Genomic DNA, 21,853 nt, shown 5'->3' with positions numbered 1-21,853 from the left:
CGTTGACATCACACACACACACACATGGAAAATACAGTCTGAAACCAGTTCTTAGAGCAGACTGGGATGACTTGTATAAATGCTGACCTAATTCTTTTGAAAAATCATGGCCATGTTTCTGAATAATTTATACGAGCATCCACCACTGTAACAGTATATAGTCTTTGTACAGAAATGGTCCGAAAAAGAGAAAATACCCAGTGAGCAGCAGTACTCTGGGCGAAAGCCTGCTTTAAACTGACAGGAAGGCAACAGTAACTCAAATAACCCCTTGTCACAACCAAGGTGTGCAGAAGAGCATCTCTTAAACGTACAGCATGTTGAACCTTGAAGCAGATGGGCTACAGCAACAGAAGACCACACCGGGCTCCACCCAGTGTAAGCTAAGAACAGGAAACTAAGGCTACAGTTCCCACAGGCTCACCAAAGCTGAACAATGAATCTCGATTTCTGCGACATTCAGATGGTGGGGTCAGAATTTGGCATAAACAGCATGAAAGCATGGATCCATCCTGCCTTGTATCAGTGGTTCAGGCTGATGGTGGGATCGCTCAGTACTAACTGAGCATCGTTTAAACATCACAGCCTAACTGAGTATTGCTGCTAACCAGGTCCATCCCTTTATGGCCACAGTGTACCCATCTTCTGATGGCTGCTTCCAGCAGGATAACGCACAATGTCATAAAGCTCAGATCATCTCAAACTGGTTTCTGGAACATGACATTGAGTCACCAGATTCAAATCCAATAGAGCACCTGTGGGATTTGGGGGTAATGGGATTGGCAGTGTGGATGTGCAGCCAACAAATCTGCAGTATGATGATAATGTGGACCAAAATCCCAGAGGAATGTTTCTAGCACCTTGTTCGATCTATGACTCAATAAGTTAAGGCAGCTCTGAAGGCAAAAGGGCTCCAACCCAGTGAGTTGTACTTAATAAGTTGCCAAAAGGTCATTTAAGCAATAACATAAATAAGCTCCAGTTAAAGCAGTGAAGATCGTTTAAATGACAGGATTAAAAAAAACAAAAAAAAAACAGAAAAACAAAACGTTAATTAAAAAAACACAACAACTTTGATGCAATTAAAGTCATTATCATTAATTTGCTTTTAAAATTACAAAGTTTTTTCTAAGTATTAGTGATACTTTCCGCTCCTCGGCTCAATAGTTGGTTAACTCAGTTCTGCTTGTCACCCAAACATAATAATCTGAATCAATCAGAAGAAAAATGAGAATATTTTTGCTCTATCAATGCAGGCAGTGTACGATAAAATATATCATGTTTCCCTTCATAGGAAATACAGCCAGGTTTTTGTTTGTTTGGGGGGGGGGGGGGGGGGGGGGGGGGGGGGGGGGGGGGGGGGGGGGGGTAATTAAATGGGGAAAATAATAATTGTCTTCATGCTTCTGGTTTAAGCTTCTGTCATAAGCACTTCTTGCCAGAGGCATTCAAATCCATTTCACCAAAGCTAATCAAGTGTTGTTTATTTGTCGTTGTTGTTCACTGTAATCATTGCTCTTTTTTTTTTTGGACTTTGTGGCTTTGCCGTCTTCTTGTTCCAGGAGCTGCAAAGAATCCATCATGTTGACTGTTGTCCAACCTTATCCTGTGAGTAGACCTTCTAACACATGCCTGATACGTTTGTCAAAAGGGTTGGTATGATAATTCAAATCGAGAAAAAGTTGTTTCTTTGTTTTTTCATTTTAGAGCCACATACACAAACTGCTTTTTCCATCCATTCATATTTAAAAAGTGTGGAGTTTTTTTTTTTTAATATATTTGCTTTTTTTTTTCTGTCAAATTGATGTTTTCATGCAATTATAAGATGTTCAACCATTTAAAACCACCCGGGTCACCCTTCTGAAGCACTGTTAAACTCGCCTGTATTTAAACAGTAAGGCTACTGATATTCAGTACGTTTATTACTTTAACAAATTGCATAAAAAGACCAAAAACAACAGGAAATTGCTCTAGTAACCAAAGCCTGATATTGCTTGTTTTGTGTATTAGAGCTTCACTGTGATTCCAAAAAGGCAGCACAGTGAAACCAGCTCCAGATCCTTTGTAATCATATTACATTATCATAATCACCCCTTATGATTATGAGCAATTCCAATGCTGCCCTACTAGAAAATAAAGAACCCAAATCTATAATTTATGCTAATGATCTAAATCAGCAAAACAATTAGTAATTTGAGCTTTTCATAAATGTAGTAAATGTTGTTACCCCCCCCCCCCCCCCCCCCCCCCCCCCCCCCCCCCCCCCCAACACCACCACCACCACCCCTTTACACTCAGCCCTGCATGCTGCTGCTAAGTTTACCCCTAAGTCTACACAAGTCTTGTGAATTTGAAAATCCCTGGCAAACCAGGAGCATCAGATAGTACAGGGACGTTGTGCTGTTGCTACGCAAAACAATGCTGCGTTGGATGGCACCAGGAGAAAAGGCTCTTTACCCACAGTGCCGTGTCTCTGCTGCCCACTGTGTATGCGCTGAGCTAAATTAGCTGTTCCATTTCTCATTCATGCAATTGTACCCAAATTGGCTACAGTTCAGCCAAGAATGTAGAAGAGGGCTCTCAGAAGATAGTCTTCAATAAATAGGAGTGAATGCAGAGTACTTATGATACTGTGCAGAAGTCTTGAGCCACATTCATGCCTTTATATTTTCCTAGGAAAATGGATGCAGCAATTTATTGAAACGTGAAAACATGAATGCAGATACAGTATATAAAGTAAAAACAGAGTTTGTACAATTCTAACGAACTTGAAAGTCACTATTTGGTATGACCACCTTTATTCTTTAGCACTCTTTAAGGACCCCATGCCAAGATATGCCAAGTTTTTGGCTAATAGCTCTTTGGGAATCACCTTTTTGATGCAAACATATTATATTATGCCTGTCAGGCTGTGTTATCTTTGGCATTTTGCACATATTCGGCTAAAGAAAGGGAATAAATTATATTAAGTTGTCTGTTATGTGTAGACACAACACTGGTTCATCCCTTGAGTCAGCTTTAAGTGGCTTAAAAAGTGGCCTCTGAAAATGGTGATGTACAAGGACTGGACTGAAAATGAGTGTAAAATCAGCCAATGTCCAAAGAAAAACTTCAGACCTTCAGAAAGCCTGGAGAACATTTGCTCAAGGCCACTTTTAAAAATGATAAGAGAGCCTGGCTCTTTGGAAGCAAAATGTAAAGAAATGAGGGGTGGCTTAAGATTTTTGCACTGTACACCTGCTTCTAGACTTCTAGAGACCATTTTTCAAGAAGGACTTTGGCTTTAAAGCTGAATTCGTGACTGCAATTAGTGGAAACAGCGTCACCGACCCAAACAGGCGTGGCAAGTCAACTAGCCTGATGTACTATTTTTTTTTACTGATCTCAGGCCAGTTGAACCCTGCCTTTAGCACAAGAGGTTTCCAGTGTCTCACCTGAGCTTCATCAGAATATGACGTTATGAGGTTCAGCTTTTAGCCAGCATAGAGAAGTCCTGTAATCACTCTGTGGAAATAAGTGCATTTGAGCAACAGCACAATCAGCTGTTAGTTCACTGCAGTTTCCAAGGTTAAGATTAAAGTCTCTGTTAATACTGTTTCTGTTGAGTCACTCCCACGGTCCATGTTCTTATGCTGTGTATCAGTCCACCCCTGAAAATAGCTTCCAACAACTGCACCATTTCTTTCCCTTTAAAAAGAAAATGAACAGTGCCTGGATTTTTGAATGGATTATTGAGCCTTTTTTTATAAAAGTATATATTTGTGAGCTCTTTTTTTTTTCTTCTGTTAGACAAAATGTGCTTTAGGTGGAATGCAGTAGAAGGGAAGGTGTGCTGAGTTATGATTTTGGTCTTTTCATGGCGTTTGTCACAGTCGAGAATAATGTAGCACAATGCTACCCTTATCATTTAAAGGAGAGGAAATGATGATCCCGTATTTCTCCAACTATATGTATTCATCCCTTCCTACCACTTGTGAATTTTCTCTTGGGTTGCTGCTAAATAAAGTGTGAAGAGTCTGTTATCACAGTCGCTGTTTTTGATATATATTTTAAACATAGATCGTATGCAGCACAAACTGTGACTGAAACCTGTTTTTTTTTTCTCTTCATTTGCACGTGTTTATTCTCCTGTTTATCTCTTTCTCTCCATCTGTTTCTCTCTTTCTTCCCTTCCTCTCTCCTCTTCCTTTCTCCCTCTCTGTCGCTCTTTGGACGCTTGCCTCCTAGTCCCCTAAATCGGCGTTCATCAGTGCAGCCAAAAAAGCCATGCTCAAGTCCAATCCGGTCAAAGTGCGCTTTGCTGAGGAGGTCATTATAAACGGCCAGGTTCCAGTCAGTTCTATCACACAAACACACACGCTCACAAATACACACAAGCTTGTATGACCTATATAGGCAATGCCAGCTGGTTTCCACTTCAGCCAGAGGTTTCAGTGAATGTAAGCCAGTCTCATAAATGAGTTATGACATGGCACTTTTATGAATTCCTTCCACGTATCGAACCGACTGCACGTGCACGGAATGAAAAGCCTAATCCTGTCGCTCCTTTGCAGAACCCGATGAAGGACAACTCTCTCCTGTTCATGCCAAATGTCCTCAAGGTCTACCTGGAGAACGGGCAGACCAAGTCGTTTCGCTTTGACAGCAGTACCTCTATCAAGGTATGTGAATGCCCCCTCCCCCAAGTTCCTTCATGATATAAGCAGTTTCTGCTGCATCTGTAATTACAGGAGGGAGAAATTATCAAGAGTCCAAATTAGTGAGCCTAATACATGCACGCAGACCATGAAATTCACTTCCATTTGTTTGAGCTCTTTATTTATTCAGTCAAGGTGACAAAGAGCATATTCTGATTTTTTGACTGGTTAATTCTTATTCAGCTGTGATCCTCAGAGGCTCCCAGAGTGCATTCAGAAAGCAAGTTGGCATAATGACTTTCTTTTTTTCTCAGCCTCACAGCAAAAGATGTCATCCTAACCTTTACAATATATATATATATATATTTTTTTCTTTTTTTTGACTCACCACTCTCCAATAATGACCAGTAACATAAAATTGGCATGATGATGCCAAATGATCGAGTTGGGGTCAGATCTTCAGGATCAGGATGGTGCTTGGATGATCCTTGTCACAGTGGATGATTCTTCGATGAACTCGGTCACAGCTGCTGCATTCATTTTTTTTAACCTGAGCTCATATATTTGATCTCTGCACACTGCTACTGTTTGTACTATTGCTCCTGAGGTACACCTCATACAAAGGTGTTCCTACCGAAGCTCCAAAAACAAGCAGCAATCAGATGAGTGACAGGCCTGCTGGGAGCAAGACACCGTACTTAGTAAAACATGTTTTGACCTTTTTATACAAAGTTACCACAATGATACGTTATCCTGCACTCCACACAACCTTATTGCTTCTGTAGTTGATTTTGTATTACAAACACAGGGGAAAAATAGTAATTCTGCATAAAGTTCAGGCATATAATGCCAAAATAACCCTCACAGGGAACTTTGTAGTTCTGACCTAGTTAAATACGTTTATACGCTTATATTCTAATCCAGTGTAGACTAAACTATTGCTGGAAAAGAAACTACAGTCATGTTAAAAAAGTTTTCACAGAACTCTTTGCAGTCCTGTGAAAAATTAAGTGCACCCTTCCTGCTTCCATAGGAGTTTAGGCCAGGTGCTCCTAACCAAATGCAGTTGATTAACTGATCATCAACAAGCCTCTGTAAATTCACCCCAAGGTGAGACCATGTAATGATAGTAAATCAAAAACTTCCATGGCATTCTGTGAGCAGAAGCCTCACCTACCTGTAGTTCACATCTTCTGATTGGCTGCCCCTCACAAACAGGCAGCGAATCAGAAGAAAGTTGTTTTAAAGGGGGTGACAAAAAAAAAAAGACGTATTTCAGACACGGATGAACTGAGCAATGAATCAGTGAAGCATACAAAGCTACTGTAGTCGACCCCTAGAATTAAAATACTGAGCGGTAAATGAGCATAATAGTTCCCTTTTTAAATGTACATAATGAAACTGAAGCATAAGTCTTTGTCTATTTTAAGGCTAGCTTGGGAAAGGTTGTTGGCAACAGTTAAAAAAAAACATTTTTGTGAGTTTTTCTGTTATTCTTCCAGGAAGTTATCCTGACCCTGCAAGAGAAGCTGTCAATCAAATGCATCGAGCACTTCTCCCTCGTGTTGGAGCAGAGGACCGAAGGCTCTGGAAGCAAACTGCTCCTCCTGCACGAACAGGAGATGCTTACTCAGGTTGGAGATGTTGCCCGTTCTTTCGCTGTCTTCTTCTCCTTCTCTGTCTCTTACACACAACAACTTGCGCACACACATTCCCGCTCAGTATTCGAGCAGCATTTAGACCCCGATGTCATTTATCAGCACTTGCACAGCAGGGGCGACAGCTCACATTACACCTACACACACACACACACACACGCTCTCACACACACACACACACTCACTCATCCACAGTGCCCAGTACATTCTAATGAGGTTCATCACAGGAGGACATTTTTAATATTCATGCCACACAGTTCAGATGTGAAGAGGCCTGCACGTGGTGCACACAATGGCAGAAGACTCTTTAAGAGTCATTGTTCTGAAAACAGTCTTCTATACTGTAATACACCTGAGTCAGTACTGATGACAGGTGTGTTGGAGAAAGCTAGTAACCCTTGAAGTATATTAAAAAAAAGCTCTTGCCCTGTCTACACTTGGATATTGAATAATTTAACAAATATGATTAATATTTAAAAGATGATGCTGGTCTTGTGGGTTAGTCTTGAATAAGGGATTGAACAACCACAGCAAGCAAGTGATGTTTTTTTCTAGGTTATTCCTGCTGAATTGCACAGTCATGTCTTTAGGTTGTAAAGTGATCTGAATAAAACTAATATGGCTATGATATATATATATATATATATATATATATATATTTTTTTTTTTTTTTTTCTAAAGCTTCTTCTTTAATGTTGACCACTGGTCATAAATCCATTTTATAAAACTATTTTAAGATTTAGTTGTTGTTGTTTTTTTGTTTTTTTTTACCAGTTTCTTTTGCTCTGGTCTGACACTCTTAATTAGCAGTTATGTTGCAGATTTTATATACAAACCCTTAAATTAGTTTATATAATCTGATGATGATGATGCACTTTCCTCAGTTTCTCAGTGAGAATCACCCCTTATGGTGGCGATAGCTATAACTGCCCCACGTGAGTCACGGTGGCTGCATCTATCGCTCATTTACACCACATGCTTATTGAGAAAACATGTTTTCACTTTATGTGTGTATTAAACTACCTTTGATATGCATATTTATACTATGACTCTCATTACTCATATTGATCCCACTTGAGCATCATCAGAACTGCTTAGTCTCTGTTTAACTGACTTAAGCATATTTACACACAGCTTATTGTTTTTCCAGGTGACTCAGAGGCCCGGCTCTGACAAGATGAAGTGTTTCTTTAGAATCAGCTTTGTTCCCAGGGACCCGGTGGAGCTGCTGCGGAGAGACGCTGTGGCGTTTGAATACCTCTATGTTCAGGTGAGGAATGGCAGTAGTAGTAGCACTTAAGCTGACACTTGTTTACTGTTAAATTCAATCCGTCTGCTACCAGATGGCTTGGAAATGATTTTTGATGATTAACAGACCTGCTTAGATTCATACAGAATTAATCCTTTCAAGACAAAAATCCTCATTTGCAAATAAAGTTTTTATATCAACTGTTGTATGAACTGCTTCCCTCTGAAATAATAAATTTCTTTCTGAGGATTCCTTTGATAATTAGTGAAGTGAAATAGCCCGAGAGAAGGGGAGTTAATCATCGTTATTTTTCTGTCAAGAGTTCAGCAATTCGGTGTTTCTGAGTCCTTCTTCAGGGACTGGAAGCTAGAGCTCATCCCTTTGAAGGGATCTCTAGCCATAGAGGTTGTGAACAACTTATTACAGCTCAGTGGGGATGCACTGGTGCTCGAATTGCTCTTTGTAGGGATGAAATGTGCTTCACAAGCCCCGAAAACTTTAGGATACTTACGTAACTGCTGCGCTTCTCTTCATTGCTGCAGAGTTGTAATGATGTGGTCTTAGAGCGGTTTGGCCCTGAGCTGAAGTATGATGCTGCGCTGCGATTGGCTGCATTGCAGATGTATATCCTCACCATGACAACCAGACAGAGTCAGAAGGTCTCCCTCAAATACATCCAGTAAGTTCGCATGAATGAATGAATGAATGATCTTTATTGTCATCATACAGAGTACAATGACATTCAGTTTGGCTATCTATTAGATAAAAACAAAAATAAATATTAAGTAGAATGAATGAAAATAGATAAGTAAAAATAAATTCAAACTTAAGCAGCATCACCAGAGGAGAAAAAAAAACAAACGCATGTAACTGCACGTGTGGGTATGAGCATGTTTTTGATACTCCTAACATGCCTGTAAATGTTAAACTCTTGTACAGGCTGGAGCTCAGCATTAATAATGCATAACAGACTTTTTTTTCTAAAAGTTTTTAATGGTTTTGCAAAAGTTTGTCATAAGCAGACATAGTAGAATTCATTGACCTTGTTCCCTTCTTGGTTGAATGCATCTTTTACATATTCAAGTTTTCTGGTTAAACAAAGAAATCATGTAACTGAAAGAAAGGTTACCTAGAACGGATTGCTCACGCTGACAGACTGTTGTTAGTGTTAGATGTTCTCGTACTTACAGGAAAACAGATGATTATAACAAAGTCTGGACAGCCCTGTGGCCACAAGCAATGGTAAAAGCAGGCAATGTTCATACTCGCTGAATAGGAGTTACATTGAGCGTGCTTTCTTTTCAGTCAGTGTGTGTGGAAATAACATGTGCTGACAGAGCTGTGTTTGTAGTTGGGTTGAAGTCAGATGCGGGTGGTTTTAACTGCCCTTATGCTCTGTTTCAGGCTCTGTATGATGCCGGGGAGTCTGGGTATCACTAATATGGTCATCTTGTGGAAACCCCACCCACCTGCAATTTCAAAACTTCTGTTTACAAGAGGCAGCCAATTAGGAGAAAGCTGGCTTAGAGGCAGGGTGGCCTTAAAGGGGAGAGGAGCTAAAACAACAGTGGCCCAATATGAGATAAACAAAGATTATTTTGAATCGTAAATCATCCAGAGCTCCCCTGGTAGAGTCCAAGAACAAAAATATGCAGTTGTAAATGAGCATATAATCAGTCCCCTTTAAAAGAAGCATAACTTTGGCAGCCAGTCCAGATTTTTTATTAATCAATTTAGGGTTACAAAAAAGGTTGTTATTGTACTTCTATATGGTAATATAATATTGATAGATCAGCTCCTGTGCCACCCCAGTCTAAGTAAAGATCTCCACCTGGCCGCCCCTATATAAATTCTCCTTCACCACTGAGTGAAGCACAGTAAATATTTGGCTTTCAGCACAGAAGTCAATTCATTGTTTTGTTCTATTACTGACAGCTTGTCTGAGAGTAAACATCTGCCAATTTGTAGCTTTAGGCTGCAAGTTTTTAACCACTGAGGAAGTGCTTTTTTTTTTTTTTTCCTGAGGACTACTTTATGCTGAAATCAATCTTCCCTCAACAGGAAGGAGTGGGGTTTGTCGCTGTTCCTGCCTCCCGCTGTGCTGTCCAGCATGAAGGAGAAAAACATCAAGAAGGCTCTGACACACATCCTCAAAACCAACCAGAACCTCGTGCCTCCAGGGAAAAAAGTAACCGTCTCTCTTTGTCTTTGCTTGCCCTTGTTAATAAACCTCTTGACACACAAGCATGCACACAAACACACTTGCCTCTCTGTTTTCTGACGCAATATCCTAAAATAGCATCGCTGCCATACTCAACCTTGTAAAGGTTCTCACCCTTGTCAACCTAAGACCTTTTGTCAAGCTAGACCTTGAATGCTAATGTGGATAACAATGGATTGTCAAACTTTATGCATAATAAGATATGTTAATTTACATACGCACACATGTTCCAGCCGGGGGCAGCTAATCTAACTTGGGGTGAACTTTTTAGCTCTTTAAAAACAGTTTTAATGATGCAAGCAGCTGCCGGTCTTCTCATTCTCCAACACCCATATTAACTTTGATGAGCACAAATCAGCAGCCGGTGATTTACGATCAGTTGTCATGCAAATTAGGTTAGTGAATCAGAGTTGGATATATTGTATTCATGGTAAGCTATCAGCACTTGTTTGCGGGCTCTCGCTGTAGATTTTAATATCCCGTAGAGTTGTAAAATGGGCCATAGGCTGACATTCCTGAGTCTTGCTACGTGAATAAGCTCTGGACATGCCATATTTGATGGATGTGAGAAGTAGATATTATTTCTCAAGCTCTCAAGAATCTCGAAACTCGAAACAACAAGCTGAGTATGGCATTAGTTAAGGGACATGACAAACTCAAGTTCAACCAAAAATCCCAGCAGATCAGTTGATTTCAATACCTATCCGTATCAGGTGATGGCTCATCCGATACCCTTCTACATGTAGAGTGGACAAATCTCATGTAGTGTGCGCCATTAGCCTGCCTGTAGTTGCTGTAGGCAGGCTAATGCATCTGCAAGTCACTTTGCAACCCACCTCCACCCCAGCTCCTTATTTCGTGCTGTGTCTGACTTAATGTCATATATGTTGTCACTGATGACAGAAATATTGAGGCTGCAAAATCAAAGGATTGGGCTACTTATAGTCTATATTTTCTTCTTGTCACATACTATGAAAAGCTCAACACCTACGCTGAATTATGCCATATTATAGTTAATTTCTGTGCACAAAAGAGCTCAATTTATTCAATTAAAAAACACATGGATAAATCACAGAATTGCATTGATGGACATTTTCTTTTGTATTAATGAACATGTATATCAAAGTGTACTTAGAGCTGATCCCACCTGCACAGTCAAGTAGCCATAAATGCTTACCATATTCATTCTGGTTGAATATTATGCATGCACAACTTTCCTCCTCCAGGATACACATATTTTATGCCAATTTATGATGCCACAGAACAAGAAGTCTCCTATTGTGCCTGAGCTTATGAGCAGTAATTTTGTTATTTGCTATGAAATATGATGCATATTCAGAGGCACATTCTCAGTTTTCTAAACTAATAAATGGAACCATGTGCATCTGACAGACAAAGCAAAACCTGAACCTTTGGCCCCCTCAGTGAGGGGATTCAGTAGCTTATGCGATGGGAGCATTTTGTTAGAATCTTTTAGGTCCACTTGTCATCCCCAAAACACAAAGTAAGGTAATACCTTGAAGATTAGTGTGCCATCCATCCATCCAAAAAAAACGTGGCACTAACACAACATGACATAATGGCCACACAAAGCTGTGGGAAAAGCTACTCTAAGATGCTCACTTATAGAGACAACCAAGAGAATATGACCACCATGATTTTTTCCCACAGAAATTACCCCAGTTTCCACTCCATAACACATCACAAGCTTAAGTATAAGTTCACAAGCTCTCAGGCACAACGTCTGTGCTTCTTTGAGTTGTCCCTCTTCTGTACATCACAATGATAAAGTGCCACTCTAAAGCAGGAGCGGGCAGTGAACCTGTATGATGGCAACATCACTCATCACTGGGCATACTGATATTACTCTGTGTCCAATTTAATCAACATAATGCAAAGTACTTAGTAGGTGATGAATGTAGATCAGTCTCAGCACACCTAAACTCCTGTCCACGTTTATATACATATATTGACGCAAGCCCCAGCAGCTTGATGCACTGTCTAATCATTTACATTCACAGACTTCTGCTTTAAACTAGCAAAGTCAGACGTTCCATTAGTTTGTTGTGAGACTGACTGCGTGGTAAAATATTACTGGACTGTGCTTTGGAATTAAGCGTAAAGGGATAAAACCTCAGCTCATGAATGAATGAACATCGGAGCAAAATGAAAGCAGCTGTAATTTGGGGTATTTTGAGTTTAAACTCTCACTCAGCTTCAATTGCTGAAGAGGCACAACTCCACAAAGCAGGGTGCAAAGAGTGCTGCAGTGGAGCAGCTCTGTGGACCCTTTATCAGATTTAAATGACATGATGGGATATAATGGAAAATCAGTGGTCCAGATCAGAATGGTTTTGAGAGTGCTTTACATCCTGACATTAGAAGACAAATGTGTCTGCTCACGGTCAAAGTGATTTCCTTTTGGATGCTTACTAATGTACTTCTCTTCTCTCTGCACAGCTGACCGCTTTGCAGGCCAAGGTGCATTACCTGAGGTACCTCAGTGAACTCAGGCTCTTTGGTGGGAGAGAGTTCAAATCAATACTGCTGGTAAGCCCATTGGATCCAGAAGGGACTTGGAAAAAGTTTGAGAATAAATTTGAGCTTTTCTCTAACTTCTTTGGGAACAAAACACAGCTTTTATTTTTAAAATCTGCAGCAAGGCGAGAAACAGACCGAGGTGACGCTGTTAGTGGGCCCGCGTTATGGCATCAGTCATGTCATCAATGCCCGCACAAACCTAGTGGCCCTATTGGCTGACTTTAGCCATGTGAACCGCATCGAGATCCTCACAGAGGACGAGACCAACGTCCGACTGGAGCTGCATGTTCTGGATGTCAGGGTGAGCACAGGTGTTTTTGAAAAGGAATACTAAACCTAAAAAAAAATATTGCACTGCATTAATTTTAGCATCTGTTGTTTTGCCTTTCTCTTTTCATATCTCTTACCCTTCCATGCTTCCTCCCTTTTTGTGTTCACAGCCCATCACACTGATCATGGAGTCGAGCGATGCAATGAACCTCGCTTGTCTAACAGCAGGCTACTATCGCCTCCTAGTGGACTCAAGAAGATCTATTTTCAGCATGGCCCACTGCAATAGCACAGGAGGGGATGACCCTAGTAAGTTATTATTATAAAGGATTATCCATGTCTGTGTGTATGCGAATCACCCCTTTAGGACAAATTAGTGAACATCCAAAATTGTTCCATTGGAGTTGCAGATGGTGTATATAAAACAAACAAAAAGGCAAAATACTCCACATGAAACTATGAAAACAAGTTGAGAATATGATGACCGTCCTCGCTCTGACACATTTGAAAATTTGTTTTACAGTGCTGCGGAAAACCTCAGACATTTTGAAATACAGCACTGAGATGTCAAGTGAAATAAGGCTTTAAATATTAATCAAAATAAAATCTTGTCTTTGCTGCTGTCTGCAGGTCAGGACCGTGTCCTGGAGTGGCCATACAGCACATCTTTTGGGGACAATGAGGAGCCCGGTCAGGGAGAGATCTTCAACAGAGACTCTGAGTATTCAGGCAATGGGCAAAGGGAAAACAGCATTTCTCCTTACTTTCATGAACCTCAAAACCCTGATAGAGACCTTGGGACACGAAGGAGTCCCTTGCCCCCTCCTCTGCCTCCAGCTATCAGACACAAAACTCAAGACTCGCCTCGGAGTGCCAAAGTGTCATTTATTTTTGAGGGGAACCCACCCCTAAATAAGCCTAAGAACTTAGGCTATGAAAGACTGTTGGAGAGCCCGGAGGTACCCGACCACAGACCACCCTATTTGCACAACAACACAGACTTTCAGCAACAGGACAGAGTGCCATTTCAGTTCAGTGATCTGAAGCATGTCTACAGTAACATTATAAGCGAGGAAAGTAGTGAGGAGCTGAGGGAACTGGTTTATCGTGACATGACAGATGATGCAGAGGACGATGACGATGCTTCTTGTGAAGAAGATTCCACCGGGGGGACACCAGTGGGTGACGAGAGACAAGGTGGTATCCAAGGAGAGGGGTTACCCACAGCAGCTGGCAAAGCTACCTTCCTCGCGCTCTCTGGTTCTACAGATGACATTATCGACCTGACGTCGCTGCCTCCTCCCGAGGGTGACGATGGCGTTGACGACGACGAAGACGACACGCTGCTGCAGACGCTCAACCTCGCGATCGCAGCCCCGCCACCGGGCTTTCGCGACAGTTCAGATGAGGACATAGCGCTCGAGGGAAGGCCTCTAAGCACGCATGACAGTGAAGATATTCCAGTATCGTTAATTGATGCCATTCCGACACATGGGGAGGCGGAAGGGAGCAGGGGAGGGGAGAGGGGATTGGAAAATGCAGTCATGAATACACTGCAAGCCCTGGAAGCTCTCTCGGTGTCTGAGCAGAAGCCTCCCCCACCACCACCACCCAGCAGAAACAATCCAGGTCTGTTTAATACGAATGAAAGCAAAGTCATGTTTGAGCCCTATTTATGTCTTCATAAAGCACTGATTTTACATCACTTTTACTCAGGTTAAGACGGGGGTTACCAACCTTTCTTCATCTGACATTCTCCCTTCAACCAGCACTACTTCTCGTGTTCAAATGTGTTCATTTCAACTCTTTTTAAACTGGATCTGGACTGTTTTCAGCTTCCCATTTAAACTTAGCAATCACATATTTAACAGTAATGGTTAGTGAACTGCCTCAATAGTTTATCCATAACTACTGGCTAACAAACTCAACAATTAATCCACTAGTTTTAGGTCCAGCGCCATTTAACATTCAGTTGTTGATTATGTTTAGTGATACTTTCAGAAATGTAACCATTATTTGTAGCCAACAGTTTAATCTCTTGATCCATACTTTTAGCTCACAATTACAACTGCTAGCCACACTTTTAGCTAATTGAGGTTTTGCAGACAAGTGACCACTAACCACGTGACGTTGCCTACCATTTTGGGCGTGTGACAGTCATGGTGACAGTGTACCACCAAATGAGTAAGACTCCAGTCACAAAGGTCTCTAGAGACTGGTCCAGCCATCTGACAACCACCAGCTGTGAGGGAAAAAAGTGTATCCTTGACCAGCTGCGAGTGGCTGCTGAAGCCAGGCACACAGGCCTACAGAGCTATCAGTAGCATCCACCTGTCACTAGGGGAAAATTGTGTATTCCCCAGCCAGTTGGCAAAAACCTCGTTGTGATTGCTTTGGTCGCTAGCATACTGCTATTTGTTTGAATGGAAGGGATGGACTTGTCTACAAACTGGTGGTGAAACTATGAAAAGCACGACACAAACCTGAATTTGTGCTTAATGAAACATGCTGGCTGTATCTCTGAGGCCTTCTCCATTTCTGATTTATTTTGCACTTTTTCAAGTTGTACTACTGCTCAGCTAGTCATTAGCAATCTGCTAGCACCCAAAGAAATCACTAGGATGTTTTTTGGGTCACCCCCTTCTGTGCAACTGATTTAGGGAATATACATTTTTCCCTCACAGCCAGTGGTTGTGTCACATCCAATATGGCAGACAGCTCTTGAGCACTGTGAGCGTGATGTCACGTGAGAAACTTAAGTACTTTCTGTTGGATAAATTCAGAAACTTATCAAAAACCAGAACCCACATGATCAATCTCCAGTAAGGGAATATTTAATTTGCTTGCAAGGAAATTAAAGGAGCATGTACATCAGTACAAGTTCAGTTGGTTATCTCCTCAGTCATTCTTTATATACACTTGAGCGCAAGAACAGGAAACAAGAGCGCGCACACAGAAAGGAAGTAACAGAGACACTGACGTCTTCCGATGTTTCGCTTACAGCGGTCTTTAAGGGCCTCTAAGCTAAATGGAAAGTTGATTTTATACCTTACTATAGCTATAATTAAATACATGACATCTGTATAACCTCTCACTTCTGTCAACTTCTTTGTACTACCATACAGATATGAGACTCAGACAGGTCAAAGGAAGGTCACCAGACATATGAATCTTCACACTTCTGTCTTACACTTCTGTCTTTGCTTATTATTAGAAAGAAACATATTCTGTACAAAAAGTCATAAGTTTATAGAAAATTCCCCCATGTAGGCATTCTTTCACATAATCAACATTAATACATATAATATAAGCATAATCATTATACAAAAATGGTTATCATACTATTAGAGCATTCATTTTTCCAGCACTTTCCAACATTTTAGCTAGGTATTTCAACAGTTAACCATACCTTTGGATAAAATTTCAAACCTACTATTCCTATCTTCACCTATCTATATCAAGTGTCTATCTAGTATACTTAGTTTGCATTTTACAACATCAAATTCTTTCAACCGCTTTCCTTCACTTTTTGTCCACTACCTATGTATTTACATTATATATTATCCATCCAGCCATCCATTTGTATTTGGGGGGATGGGGGGTTCTAATTAGTTCTACTGATCTTAACTTTGTGTCTCTTACCTTCTAGGTGTTTACATATCTCGTGGCTTTAGCCCAGAGTCATCCTCAGACTCTGGTAATGAGACCAACTCCTCAGAGATGACCGAGATCTCTGAACTAGCTGCTACTCACAGACTCAGCGAGAGCCACATGCGTCTTCTGGTGGCCACCAGGGAAGGATACCAACCGTTACTTGAAGAAAAAACTGAATTCCCTGTCTCACCCAGTACTGGAGGAACCATACAGAAGAAACCTCGCAGTCCAACACGACACCTTCAGCCTCCAGCAGTTCCTCCAAGACGGAGCCCCCAATTAGGCACAACGTCATCAGGTCCAGACAGCTTGGAAATGAGGCCCCAGACTAATCTCTCAGCCACTCTTCAGCGCCCAAGTTCCACCACACCAGGAGGCAAGCACCATAAAAAATCTGCAGACTCCAGCGGGAAGTATAACACATTCAGCACAAGGGAAGGATATCGAGGGGAGAGCACTGGCAGCTGCAGCCATCTTGACTTGGACCAGCGCACTTCATTCTGCGAGCGAGAGGATAGCCAAAGAAGACAGAATTCTTTTTTAGCAGAAAATTCTGTAGCCGAGGCCCATGGAGTCAACAGCCTACCTTGTGATCATCATAGAAGTGCCCGTCCTTCTTCCGCTATCTCTGATCGCTACTCAGATGTTGTCAACTTAGGGGGCTGTGATGCCAATAATGGAGCTGCAGCTGTTGAGCAAGATGAACATCTCGTTGTAGCATCATTGCTGTCTCCAACCAAGAAATCTAGATCAGGGGGATCAGATCAGGGATCAGACATACAGAGTGACCACCAGCCCATTTCGAGACAACAGAGTGTAGCCCGGTTATGTGAATACCATCTAGCAAAGAGGATTTCAAATCTGCAAGGGGAAGCCCACAGTTCACTGCAGGGCTCTCTGTGCTCATCACTGGATGCTGGCGGCAGCACGAACAGTAGTGCTTGTGCTACCCCGACTGATTCGCCCCTCGGCCCTGGCGCGGTTGAATCAAAACACCGCCATTTGCAAAGGCACCCACTTTCTAGTTCCTCCTCCTCATTACTCAGGGTGTTAAACTATGAAGATAACAAACCCGGAACCCCTTTTGGCACCCCTGGCCAGAGCACTCAGGGAAAAGACCTCCACCCTCACGCAGACCCTGCCCTCCTTCGGAAAATGCTGCCCAATATTCACCAACCTCCCACTGGGTCAGAACTGGGCCGACCCTCCTCAGCCACACCATCTAAGCATAAAGACACCACAGGAAATAAGAGACTTCAGAATGATCAGTATGCTAAACAGCAGGCATCTTTGAAAGGGCTGAACCAGAAGGAAGGCAGCGAGGCCTACAGACAACTGATAAACTACCTAACAGTCAGCCAGATGCATCAGGGAGGAAAACTGCACAGCGCAGGCATGGGAGGAGGAGTAAAAAAGGACACCAGGCGTTTTATTACTAGCAACCCCCAGCTTGTTGAAATGGTTAAAAATAGGGGGAACACCATTGCCCGCTGTCCATGTATGCCTTCTTCCATATCATCCCCATTCCTCAGCCCAAATTTAGTTAACCCTAATGCAGCCACCATGCAGGTGGCAAACAAAAATGCACGGTCATACTATTCTGCGACACTTCCCGCCAAACTCAAAAGAAGTCCTGATATGCATGTTCAGAGAAGGAATGAGACTTTAGATTTCAGGAAAGCTACTTCTGAGAGGAGGAGCTCCTTTTCTGGCCTTGAAACTGAGCTAGAGAGGAGTGGCATGGACCCAGAGCACTTTCTGTCCCTCTATAACAGAGAGGGCTGCAATAGCCGTGATGGGGCACTCATTACAGGCATAAACCGTGAGGGGGGAGGTACCACTAATCGTCACCCACCTCGATCAAGAAGCCAACCTAGTGGCAACACAGAGGAGTGGTTCAAATCAGACCCAAAGTCAAAGCATGCAGTTCGTCAATCCCGCCCTAATGATTCCCTTTGTTTCTCTACTGCCCCCAGTGGTCAAAGAGCAGACCTCAACGCCATCTCACTAGGAAGGGGAGACCATCCTTCAGCTTTTGTCAGGCAGGCATCAACTGGCCCGAGAGCTTGCGTTACATCTCCAACCCCCAATCCTCAATCTCCACCTCCTCCACCACCTCCCCCACCACCACCTCCTCCTTTTTCTCTGCCTGTTCAAGTCAACACTAGCTCCAGCAACTCAGGATGCGCACAGGACTCCATCCACTCCATGCAGTCCCGGCAGAGTCAGAACCACATTCAGGCTGTTACCCCGACCCTACCACTCACAGATCCCTTTAGCAGTAGCCTACAACGGGGCCGTGAGCTGAAACGCAGCTCCAGCAATGTGACTGCAAGTTCTGGTAGTGTGGAAGCTCTGTTCGAAAAGCCCACCCGAAGCCGGAGCCAGCAGCCCCTATCACTATCTGTGCCCCCGCAAGGTGACACCAAAGTCCAGCGGAGACCGACTAGGAAGCGGCTCTCCAAGAGCTACTCTCAAGGCTCTGTATCTTCCCACACTACATGCTGGTCTACAGGCAGTAGGGTAGACAGTAGAAGGGCTTCTGTGGCTTTTCCATTACAGAAAGACACAAAGCACGTGAAGGGCTCTCAAAAATTGGACACAAGTCCCTGGAGATGTAATGGACCCTTTAGCTACTGTTTCTTTAAACGTAAGACTGAAGGTGAAGAGGATGAGATTGAATGGGAAAGGCCCAGACGGAGCTGCAGCGGGCCGGATTTCGATGACGATGGTGCTGCTGCATCTGCCGTATTCCCCTGTGGCACCGCACTGGATGCTGCTGGTGAGCAGTTGTATGGCGAGGTCCTAAACAACATGAGCTTCAGTGACCGACTGGCACGAATCAACGCCCTAAAGGACCGCATGTATGGTTTCCCTTCTGGCTTCACCGACGCCCGCCGCGATGCCAGTGAGCTAATTGCATTGGTGAGATCCAGCATAGGTCGCTGTGAGCGCGGTATCCAGATGCCTAACCAGGATGTATCGCAGTACAAACAGCTCCTCTCCGTTGAGTCGAAAGAATTAGGCCGGGCTTGCCGGAGGATGGCGCAAGCCCACAGCGGTCCAGACGAAATGCTGCTAGCTGTGACTTGTAGCTTTCAGGTGCTATGCTGTCTCTGCGAAGCTTGCATGTGTCTGGTTAGGGGACTCGGAGCCTCAGCCTCACACCAACAGAGAGAGGTCGTGGCGAAGGTTGACGAGGTTGTCATGAACTATATCTGTTTGCTCAAAGCAGCTGAGGCCGCCACTGTTGGAGCACCAGGGGAGCACAGCATGAAAGCCCTGGTCCGTCATTCCAGTACCATGTCAGCCATTGCTAACGCACTCACCCGCTCCCTTAAAACGCTGCTTAGCAAGTAGAGGCTACTCCTTATGATTTATAGTGTGGCCTATGCTGTCAGTAGGAGTATGTCTTTAAGCATCTTGTTTGTCTTTGAGTCAGCTGGAAGAGTCATATATTTTTCATAAAGGCCTAGAGCTGTCTCCATATCAAAATTTTAAAAGTGTAAGGCAGAAGTTAGACTAAACATTAAAGTTACATAACACTTGTAATAGATGAATAAAATGCTTAAAGAGAGCCCTCTGACTGCACTTGCTTTTTCTTTTTTGTTCTGATGACAATATTGTAATGCATATTTACAAAGCCATACTGTCACAGACCTTTGTAATATGATATGTACCTAATAGAAACTATACCCTTTTGACGTGTGCATTATGTAACTTATTTAAAAATGTATATAATGTACATAAAAACTATATATAATTTACCGTAGCAGTTTCAAGAAGCCATCGAGTATTCAGTTTGAGTTGCTATAATACTGTGCAGGACTGGGGTGACTTCACTTTCAGTTCAGTCAGTTCATAAGGTGCAGTTTTACTATAATTGTATTTATAAAAATGTACCTGTAGAAATGTGTCAGTGCAGTGAGGAAGCAGTGCAGTTATAGTCACATGCTCACGATTAGTGACTGTTTAACGGCAAGCTCATTACAACCCAGTCACGTTACACAATACAGGTTACACTAAAAAATTACACCACATTCACACCTGCTTTGTATTCTACCACTTAGATTATTTTCTTATTTAAAATAAAAAATTAAGCAGTTTATACTATCATCTTCCCCAACACCAAATATATAAATAATACATATATGAACTACTATTAAAATATTAATTACATAGCAACCTTTTAAGACATATTTCAGATTGATCACACTGTGTTGATTATATCCAATTATTTTAAAGTTTGTGTGTTTTATTATCATCACTTTTGGAATAGATGCCATGCTTGAATGATTTACTATACCACGCTATGTATCAAGATGCAGGCGTGTCTCTTGACAAAGAAGAAATCACTGTTTTTTTTTAGCAACCCACCAACCTATTAAAAGACATTTTGCAGAAAAATGTGTCTTGTTCCGTGCGTCTTTTGTCTTGAATGTTTTACTACAGCATACAATCAGCTCTAAGGTGTTCTGTGAAGTTTGCCATCTTACAGTCAACAGTCAGTAATTTTAATGTCTGTTTCATAAAGGGTACCGTCTGTCAGTTTACACCTGATATATTAGCGTTTCCTATTAAAACACCCACTTTTCAAACTGATGGCAAAATGTACATTGATTTGAACTGTCTACCATGAAACTGCTCATTTTCTTGATGTTTCGGTCACACAGTGGATGAAGTTGCAAGTTGTCTTTTTACAATAATTAAATCCTAACTGTTGAAGAGCTGCAGATCTGGAGTTAAAGCTTCATGTCCTATACAAAGGGTAATTTGACATACATGCATAAATGCCATTATCATTGTGGGGGGGGGGGTCAATGATGGTTTCAAATTGAGAGACAGGGGAGGATGAATGGAGGACAGTTAGTGAATCAGGAAGTGCGGAGGATTAGTAAGGAGGAAGTGAGGACAGGCTGTGAAGAGTGGAAAAGCAGTTGGTCCAGATGACATACCTGTGGAGATATGGAGATATCTGGGAGAAAGGAGTGGACTTTTTGACCAGGTTGTTTAACACAATCTTGCAGAGTGAGAGGATGCCTGAGGAATGGAGAATAAGTGGAGTGGTTCAGCTTTTCAGGATGTGCAGTGAGTTGGTGTGACAGGGAGGGATACTAGGGATAGGGTGAGATGGAGGCAGTGGTGGTGGTGTGATGACCCCTAAAGCAGAGGTCCCCAACCCCCGGGCCGCGGACCGGTACCGGGCCATGGAACATTTGGTACCGGGTCACACTTAAAGAATAAATAACTTACATTATTTCTGTTTTACTTATTATCTGAGTCTGAACGATGTTTTATTTTTAAAAATGGGCGGATTCTCTCCGTTACTTCCCTCTATGACTTCCTCTTGACGTGCCAAGACGTTTCTGCTCACGTGATACATCACCGCTAAAATTAAACCCAGAAGGTTCGTGTCTGTCTAACGAAATTGGTTGGTTGATCTACATTAGGCTTGTTTAAATTTTTGAGTGCTCAACAAGAGTAGAAAAGTGCTATGTAAGAACTAGTCCATTTACCATTTTTATTTATCAACACTGGGGATAGCAGTGAGGCAGACCCAGCCATCAAGCTGACTCTCTCCAGAGCTTGACACCACAGCTTTTATTAAAGCATTTTATTCACA

The 21,853-nt window shown here is 42.3% G+C and overlaps 1 protein-coding gene across 1 annotated transcript in view; it reads left to right on the top strand.

The window, feature by feature from the left end:
• LOC115795860 (FERM and PDZ domain-containing protein 4-like) overlaps nt 1-20,617 on the top strand; it is a 31,701-nt gene extending 11,084 nt beyond the window's left edge. Inside the window, exons 5-16 of the mRNA XM_030751986.1 lie at nt 1,563-1,608; nt 4,228-4,332; nt 4,554-4,661; nt 6,140-6,271; nt 7,446-7,565; nt 8,087-8,223; nt 9,606-9,732; nt 12,226-12,315; nt 12,425-12,607; nt 12,747-12,885; nt 13,207-14,205; nt 16,226-20,617. Coding sequence (XP_030607846.1) covers nt 1,563-1,608; nt 4,228-4,332; nt 4,554-4,661; nt 6,140-6,271; nt 7,446-7,565; nt 8,087-8,223; nt 9,606-9,732; nt 12,226-12,315; nt 12,425-12,607; nt 12,747-12,885; nt 13,207-14,205; nt 16,226-19,590 — 5,551 coding nt within the window. The 3' untranslated portion in view covers nt 19,591-20,617. The remainder of the gene's footprint in view (nt 1-1,562; nt 1,609-4,227; nt 4,333-4,553; nt 4,662-6,139; nt 6,272-7,445; nt 7,566-8,086; nt 8,224-9,605; nt 9,733-12,225; nt 12,316-12,424; nt 12,608-12,746; nt 12,886-13,206; nt 14,206-16,225) is intronic.
• Nucleotides 20,618-21,853: the final 1,236 nt, after the last annotated feature.

The sequence above is a fragment of the Archocentrus centrarchus genome, chromosome 2 (assembly GCF_007364275.1).
Source record: "Archocentrus centrarchus isolate MPI-CPG fArcCen1 chromosome 2, fArcCen1, whole genome shotgun sequence".
Classification (NCBI taxonomy): domain Eukaryota; kingdom Metazoa; phylum Chordata; class Actinopteri; order Cichliformes; family Cichlidae; genus Archocentrus; species Archocentrus centrarchus.
This window is presented reverse-complemented; position numbering and strand designations above follow the sequence as displayed.